Source organism: Fulmarus glacialis, unplaced genomic scaffold (genome assembly GCF_000690835.1).
Source record: "Fulmarus glacialis isolate BGI_N327 unplaced genomic scaffold, ASM69083v1 scaffold2557, whole genome shotgun sequence".
Classification (NCBI taxonomy): domain Eukaryota; kingdom Metazoa; phylum Chordata; class Aves; order Procellariiformes; family Procellariidae; genus Fulmarus; species Fulmarus glacialis.
Window position 1 is genome coordinate 1,035 of NW_009224900.1, and position 8,970 is coordinate 10,004.

At 35.5% G+C, this 8,970-nt stretch overlaps 1 protein-coding gene across 1 annotated transcript in view; it reads right to left on the bottom strand.

Moving 5' to 3' along the window:
• Positions 1-897: 897 nt before the first annotated feature.
• Positions 898-8,970, bottom strand: part of ZDHHC2 (zinc finger, DHHC-type containing 2) — a 21,432-nt gene continuing 13,359 nt past the window's right edge. Inside the window, exons 7-12 of the mRNA XM_009582285.1 lie at positions 6,492-6,612; positions 5,623-5,755; positions 2,967-3,093; positions 2,702-2,794; positions 1,431-1,540; positions 898-977 (exon numbers count right to left, since the gene is read on the bottom strand). Coding sequence (XP_009580580.1) covers positions 937-977; positions 1,431-1,540; positions 2,702-2,794; positions 2,967-3,093; positions 5,623-5,755; positions 6,492-6,612 — 625 coding nt within the window. The 3' untranslated portion in view covers positions 898-936. The remainder of the gene's footprint in view (positions 978-1,430; positions 1,541-2,701; positions 2,795-2,966; positions 3,094-5,622; positions 5,756-6,491; positions 6,613-8,970) is intronic.

Below are 8,970 nucleotides of genomic sequence, written 5' to 3' on the forward strand. Positions count from 1 at the left end.
AAAGTGTGCTTCCAATAGCAGAGATCGAAATTACCTTGCTGGAACAACTCCTCCAATGTTGTTGGAAAATCGTAAATTATTTGGTATGCTGAAATTCTTAGGGCTGGAGTAAAATTTTTTATCCAGCTTTAAGTATGAAATAGTTGATTTCCATACGCTTTGGTGCAGTTAGAAATCTTGAAATACTAAAGTGAGTATGATGATCAATTGTGTTCATTCCTCCCAACCCCAATTATTAAGGTGGTCTCCTCTTATGTACATAAGAGAATTTACTAGCTGCTTCTCAAACCTGCCTTCTGAGAAGTCTATGTTGCAAGATATCAATGCAAGAAATCAAAAAAATCTCAGCTGTTTTTGACAATAGGTGACTAAATGCTCAGGAAGTCATATGGACAACTTTTGTCTTCAGCAGGCAGCACTTTTTTGTTATTAAATAGGATGCAGCTCAGTACCTGGCATAGAAGAACAAGCTGCTAATAGCTTACATATTAGAATAAATCTTTTTTCCTTCATCAGCTGATAGACCCTTACCTGCTTTAGCAGACCAAGCTATGAACTGTGTGTTCAGTGTTAAGAACTAAGTTCATTTTCAAACTTAGCTTTACAAATATTTGCTGGACAGCTGGAATAGTCACAATTTCATTATCTTTCTAAAGAAAGGGAATAATAATACTACTATTTTGGAATATTGCCTAAAACAATGGGTATAAAGGTTAATTTTGCAAACATGACACACCAAGAAATAGGAAATTTAGTTTAAAACTATGAATTCCTGGTTAAAAAATTAAATCGAAAAAAGGAAAACAGTTAAGAATTGCTTTAGCAATTTTCTTTTGTGCATTCTTCAAGTGGTAAGAAATTATGGAGTAACATATTAGGTACAGAGAACATTAACATACCTTTCCTTATATATTCAGGTGTTTCTTTTAAGGGAAATTAGGTTTCATTTTCCATGGTTAATGCAGGATTGCTCATACCTTTAAAGACAAAAAATGGTATTTCCACAGGAAAAGGTCTCATGTCTATTTCAGCAAATAATACCACCTTTAATTAACAATCCATCTTAATGTCATTCCGCTATTATCAAGTCTATTCCTGTCCTGTGTCCGTTACTCGGCTTTTCACTAGTTGCAACAAGATGTCATCATATTCTGGTATAAGCAATTTGTCGCCAAAAGAATTACCAGGCTCAGCCTAAAAGATAATTAACACCTATTGGTATTAGTGTTCTCAGTATCTCTTGGTCAGGTTTAACTGGGAAGGGCACAGCAGCTTGATACATGGAACTTCCTACAAACATGCAGTTGAAATAAGCTTCATGAATTTTGGTTCATGAATACAAACCAAGTGACCTTGGTCATTTTTACACTGCATCCTCCAAAAACAGTTTATTACAAAATGAATCATTGCAGCATAAATCAATTCCTTACCAACTTTGCCCTTTTCAGCCTTTGCACTAGTTTCTGACCAAGAAGGTGTATCCGTAAGAAGGTGGCTCTGGGAATCGCGCAACGACTTTGCAGGAAACAGGTGGTTCTCACTGTAAGAACATTAGTAAAGATTAGTAAAGAACAAAAAGAACATTAGTAAACTGCAGTAATTTTTCATTACCTTACCACACGTTACAGTTTGTCGTACGCAGTATTTTCCCTACCTTACCTTGCTGCTTTTCTGATGGATCACTACACTTTTATCATTACATACATTACATTGTAGTTGTCATAGATGCAAGTGCCATCTAAAAATCAACTCCCTAGCACAGAACAGGGAAACATTCTGATTTTTTCTTTGACAGCTATTATACATGTACTTCAATTCCAAATGCACTCTATCCATATTCTCTCCCACTAGAACAAACCTGACATCATAAATAGTGGAGAGAACATCTCCCAAATCTCTTGCCTAATATAAGCTATGGATCACTGGGGTTAAGATTTAAAACGTCAATAAACAGCTAGCTGAAATGTAATGTATTTCTTTTATGAATAAAAGATTATCAATATGATTCCATTATCATTTCTTCGTCACATATTCAAGTTTACTATACTTAACACACTCTTCATTACATAAATGTTGCAAAAAAGTTACCATATGAAATACTAAGCTATTCTCTTTATTTAGTTTAAGGAGCATCTGCATACTTATCACACTTTAAAGATGTCATGCCTGTGAAGGATAAGAATTAAGAAAGTATGTCCTATTACCAGCAGAAACAAAACAAAACATGTGCATTTAGTATGCAGCTTCCTGTGCTTTGGCACAAGTGCTGAGACCTGGGATTCCCTTACGCGAAGCATCTTTCACCAGCTATGAAGAGGCAGGCCTCCCCCAAAAGCCTTGCAAGGTAATGCATCCACATCACAGGCAGACCGACTAGCCGTCTCGTATGTAGGCAGAACAGAATGTTGCTGATACTGAATGTTAGGCAGGTGTGGAAAATTCGGGTCCTGGGATGCCACTGAACTGAGACAAAGGACATCGGGGGGAAAAAACCCCTACCTTATTTCCATAAATTTAAACATAAATCTGAGGATTAGCTGAATTACAACTTAGCTGTTTAAAATCTGACCTGTACTTATTAATAGGATACTCTTAATTTGCTTACCACTTTTAAGTATCTTACACATGGTTCTATTTATATGTGCACAGCAAAGAACCAGAATATCAACTATTTGAAACGGAGTAACAAAAAGCAGATTACTTTTTGGATGTTGAATTAAGACCACCAGGTGTGGAAGCTTGCTCAGGATCCTGATTAACAAGGCAAGTTGGGAAGGAGCAACCATCCCCTAGACTGAAAAATTCAGAATTAGTGTCATATGTACAAAAAAGAAAAAACTTCCAAGAACTGTTTTTTCTAAAGTGAATATTACTGTATCTTATTTCAAAAAACTAACCACCCCCCCAAACCCTGTGGATCCTGATTATTCAACAGTTTCAAATGGAGCATTAAAAACTGAGCATACCTTGAAAACACAGGCAGCAACCAGTACTTCTTCTCATCACCAAACACCTGCCTTAGGTTTTTGCTGAAGCCCAAGCTAAAGCCATTCTTGTCTGTTCTATGACGAAATATGGGAGCTCTGAATACCTCTTAAAAGAAAAAAATTAATTAGATCTCTTTGCAGGATGGCACATTTAAGTTTCACACCGGTATTTAGGCAATTTCACTGATGATACCATCATCCAAGAGGAAAGGCTGTACTGCTCAAATGACCGAGAAAGCTAGTCCACCCATGAAAGCCAAAGCCAGTGCTACACAGTCACTGTGCCAGCAGAGGAAGTCCTATGGCTGAGGAAGGGTGGAAATCTCCTCCACCTTCCTCTCTAATCAAGGCAAGGAAGAGCGAGGAACTCACTTTTTAAGAAGGCATGATATGTTATATGAAGATTTCAGCATATGACTATACCACAGAGAGTGTTCAAGAAAGAAAAACCTAAACAAAGGGTTTATTACAGAAAGAGTAACGGAAAAGAAGAAAAGCTTAACCTACTTTAGTAGTAAGACTAGCTTTTCACACCCTGAGGTATGAAAATATTGTGTGTTTTTACAGCTGCATAAAGCAAGCACTTTACTCGTAGACCCAGATTATTCCCCATGGATGTCCAACCTAAATTTCTGGAGAAGAGAGCTAAATATAACTTCAAGTGTTGCAAAGTGCCTGAAGCAGAAAACTCATTCACTTTCCACCAAGTGACTGATAGCCATTTACTTCCCTTAATTGGCTGCATATAGTAGGCAGACTATGTCCTGATGACCTGACAGTACAGCTCACACGAATCATGCAGAGATCGTCCTTGTGCAGTAAATCCTTAGCTATGAACTGTTGGAAATCACCTTTAACATGTAGTATGCATTAGTTACAAGGTGTTTTAAAGAAGAGGGAAGGGAAAATAGAGATACGCTTTTAGATGCCCATGTTAGGCTAGGAAAACAGCTCCCAGGATGATTTAAGCACAATCACACTTAAAGCTGTCATGGCTTCATTACCAAACTATTGCATGTTCAGGGTTTCACATATCGAGCAATTTCGCAAAGTAAAATGGGGAGAAGAGACAAACTGATCTTTTTGAGTAGGTTAAGCGTACAGAGAGCATGGTATATTACCTGCATGGAAGTCAATTTGTTTTAAAACCATGAAATGTTGAATTAGAAGTGTACTGCATTATGGTTACCTTTGAACAAATTTTTTTTTTTGCACTAAAATAAGAACAGTTTATAAACAGAGTACTTAATTATTTCTGTTCATTTAAGCATAATTGATAAAACTTTTCTCCACTTGTAACCAGATTGGACAATTTTTTTCGGATACTAATTTCTAAGTAGATGATTTTTCAGAATACTGAAGAAACCCACAAACCCTAGAGAAATCTTGAAGTAAACAAGCTTTCTTCCAATGATATATATTCAAAGTTTTCCATTATCTACATATTAGTGAAACCCAAGAGAACTAGAAAAAACAGATCAATTAATTGGCTTACTCTAATTCAGCTTATATCAATAGAAAAACATTTAGAGATTTTGAAACTTCAATGAATATAATGCAAATTGGTATTATCATAGTTCAGGATATAGTATAGAACAGGCACTCAAATCTTCTGCGCCTCTTTTTTTTTTTTTTTTTTTTTTTTTTTTTTTTTTTTATATTTTTTCCCACCATTTTTTTTTTTTTTTTTTTTTTTTTTTTTTTTTAAGATTTGTAACCAGACAAACATGCATCCAAGTAGCGGGAAATCCTGGTTTAGCACTGATATTCAATGCAGTTATATATACACTCCCACAGCAGAGGCACAGGCCACCTTCTTTGAGGTTTTTAAAATTAACTCATAACAGAGAGTCCTTTCTATGCATCTACGATTATGTGGTAGACAGGACTCACAACTGCGAAACCGCCTTTCAGATCTCCGTGTTCATTTACTACTAAATACAGAAGCACTGCCTTAAAGTCTGTTCTTCTGTATCAGATCATTCTCTGACATTGGCTCTTTGTGCTCATTCACGTTGATCAACACTAACAACACTAAGGCCACAATCAGCCTGCCTTCCAGATTTTTTTTTTTCTCTCCTTACCTCCAGTACAGGCAAAGTTTTGGAATTAATAACTATGCCTTTCAGAGCTTTTAAACAAAATGGTAGCTGAATTGAACAGAGGAACTTCAGTTCTGCAGGGGGCAAGGGTGGGAACGAAGCGCTGGAGCCACTGCCCTGACTGAGACACCACATCAGGGGTCGCTGACCTGGGGGCTGGGAACGCCAAACAAGAAGCACTTGTGGGAGCATGCATCAGTGCCTCTAACATTTACTACAAAGTAATATCAATTTTTTTTTTTTTATTTAGTTTATTCAGTTTCTGTTAACAAGCTGTGGATGGGAAGAATTAGGAGGAAGAGGATAAGTTCATTAATAGCTTGGCCCCTTGGGGTAAGAGGAAAAGAGTCAGAATTTCCAGTGAGCAGCAGAACTGGGGAATCAGTCCTGGACATTGCCAGACCCAGGCACTTCTAACCAGCATCCAAGGAACCTGCAGAGGATTGCCCACTTTTTCCATTACCCCCATATATAGAATATACATCTATTATTTATTTTTTGCTGTTAAACACAGAAGCATTAAATCTACTTACCTAATGTAGACTTATTCTTGCTGACAAGCCAACAGTGATACCCAAAGAGAGAAGACAGACTGACAGAAAACATAGCTGCAGCAAAGAATAAAAACATGATGTGGAACTTGGCTTGAGTATCAGGAAGGCCATTCTAAAAATAAAAAAAAAATTATGCCATTACAATTGGGGAAATAGCTGTTTAATTTGATTATTAATAATCCTCTATTCAGCCAAATCAAATTCAGTGCAGACACAAACGTACCACACATCAAGAGTCTGCATAAATGAATTATACACCTTCTATGTACAGACGTCCACACAATTAGGTTGCTGACACCATCTAAGTTAAAGAAATGGGCCCTTTTTTGCGGAAGTATCAATACTGACAACAAGAATTTGAAATTTGGATCTGAACTTTAAAGTGTCTTTTAGTGAATAATAATTTATCTTTACAAAAGTTGTCTTGTTTAATTAGCCTTTTCAGAATACTTATATTATAGCATAAATATTGCAAATCTAAGAAGGTAATATCATAAGTTGTGAACCCAGATAAACATAATTAAAATACTAGAAAATATCTCTGAAGCTTTTTCATAGCATAGCATTAAAGGAAGTTAACAAAACCTATCTATAATATAAATTCCCTTGTAAAATGTTTTATAAATAATTGCATACATGTTCTACGCAGCTTCAAAATAATGAAGAAATAAGTGAAATTTCATAAACTATGATAAACAGAAAAAAATAGAGGGCTATGATTATTAGATAAACTTTTGTATCTCAATTAGGAGATACTGGATTACAACGTAATGCCTCCGAATCTTAAGACTTCTCTCACAGTGGTAACTTCACACGCTTAAACACAGTATGTAGATTAGGGTACTTACTGTCCAAAATTTGATAAAATACTGTAAATCCGTTGCAGCAATGAAAAGGCAATACAGTAGTGAGTAAGCCAAGAAGAGAAGAAAAAATTTGTAATTGGAGAATCCTACACAGTTGTTCACCCTGATAACAAAAAAAGTAAAAGTAAAAATGGAATGTAATGAAAGTTATTTTCTTTGCTTTCATCCAATATAAAATTAAACTTATTTACTCTAAAAAAGTTAGTATCAGCATGTAAACCAAGTTTTGCTTCCTATGTCTGGTGCCTCAAGCTACTGAAATGTATTTAGCTTCAACTCCCAAGTTAGTGTAGTAATTCGAACCAGAGCCAAAAACGAAACATGACCACCACCAACACAAAAAACCCAAAGAACTTTGCCAGGTAGTACCACTTTCAACAGCCTAGTGAAATTGAATTTTCACTTATGGTATGAAATCTGTTCCCAGCACATCTGATGTAAATGTGACTGCAGTTACAGTTACTTTTTTAGTTTGTAGGTAAGTTTAAGTATCCTTGTTTTACCCTTAGGCACATAACAACTGGGACAGTTACAAGCCAACAATTTGAATCTCGACTGAATTTTGTGAGAATAAAAGCAGTCTCATTTAATCCACATCCTCCTTCATTAATCACACTACATACTATAAATTCTTAGTAAGATTCTCAAACTTAAGAGTATTCATAGGAGATTCCTAAAAATATTTACATTTGTATAAAGTAATGAGGGAAATACTACTGTTGAAATGTTCCGTATCAGTGACAACATGACAGCAGATAAAAGAGATTAGGAACATGTAAATACACATCCAAATGTTAAAATAAATCTCATTTTATCATTTTTACTTATGGGCTTCAAGTTCACCTGTTTCACATTTTTAAAGGATTTATATATGATAATGAGCAACTAGTATACACTATCATCAGAGAGACATGATAAGGGTACATTTAGTACCATTGCAGCTTCCCATTAGAGGCAATATATTAAGCAGTATGAATTTTAGAGCTCTATTAAACATGTAATGATATTACATATACCAAATGAAAAATATTGGAGTGCTGCCCATGGACAGTTTATTGGTAAACAGCTTCCTCTTTCTTTTATCTGGTTGCATTAAGAAGCTAACCAAAGTTATCATTGCACCGCTAACTTTGGCATAACTCTCCATACGAGTTAAAAAAAAAAATTCCATATACCTTCTTCAACTAATTGCTATTGCTGTCAGAAAGATCAGCTAATTAAGAGAAGAAAAGCACTTGTATGTTGAAAAATAATTCTCAAAAAATAAGAAGTCCTGGCGAGTCTCAACGTTCGCTTCCAGAATTGCAGGACAAGGTATTGCAACTATTCTCTTCTTTAGGGAGACAGTGATGGTAATGGCAGGATACATGGTAATCAGAATAGGGTAGAATCTTAAAACACCAAATAAACTTTCACTGTACACTACTGTTACCCATCCTTAGGGTGGATAGGGGGTTTCTTTGTTTTGTTACTTGTTTTGTTTTTCCAAAACATGCCACCTTGGCTAAACATTAAACTTAGCATCGCCACTTAAACATGCAGCAACAGCTAAGCATCTGTATTAACTACAGTTAAGAAGGACGCACAACAGATTGTTCTAATTGAAAATAACCGGAAGATATGCTTCTAAGCTCATCACGATTCTTATTTGAAAGTAAATCTACAGTTCTCCACAGTGAAGTGTTCTTTTTCATTAAATATGTTAAAGTAAGCAATGTCATGATAAAACAGATTCAAGGTTTCTATGATAACCCTGTTTTCCTTTCATCATAAAGTTGTTACTTTATAACACTATTTAGTGTGAGAAAAGAAATACCAAGTGAAATGTTATTCCCCAAAGATGAAATTTCTTGAATCAAAGACAGATTTCTTTCTCGTTGTTCTTTTGCACTACTGCATACGGTACACACATTAAAATAAACTTTCATAAAGTATTGCGCTCCCTTCAATTTTAACAAAGCCCCAGACTGAGGAGTTCTTACTGAAAGAGAATAGTTCATCAGAAGACTTAAGAGAAAGAATGGTGGTTAGATTTGAAGCCTAACATTTTTGAGGAAGACTAAAATGGATAAATGTACTGACAACTGGCTAAATAATGGTGTACTATTGCAGTGAAACATTCGTACAGAAGAACGGTCCAGGTTAACAATTTGGATTACAGATAACATTTAAAACACTTAATTTTGAAGTGCAAGAATAAGAGATATGCTTTCTGTCTCAAGAGTTAGTTTACTGAAACTGCCAGGCAAAGAAATAACTTACAAAGCACTGAAGGCGATGCAACTCAGTTAACAAAAAGCATCACAGAATTAAGGAGATGCTAAATTCTTTTCAGATGACTCAAAAGACAAAGGAGAGATGTTTCAAGTGATTCCTAAGGTGTTCCTAATGCACCTTGTTAGTATTAGAGTTGTTATATACAAATTATATTTTTGGTGATGCCTCAAGCCATGGCATTCCT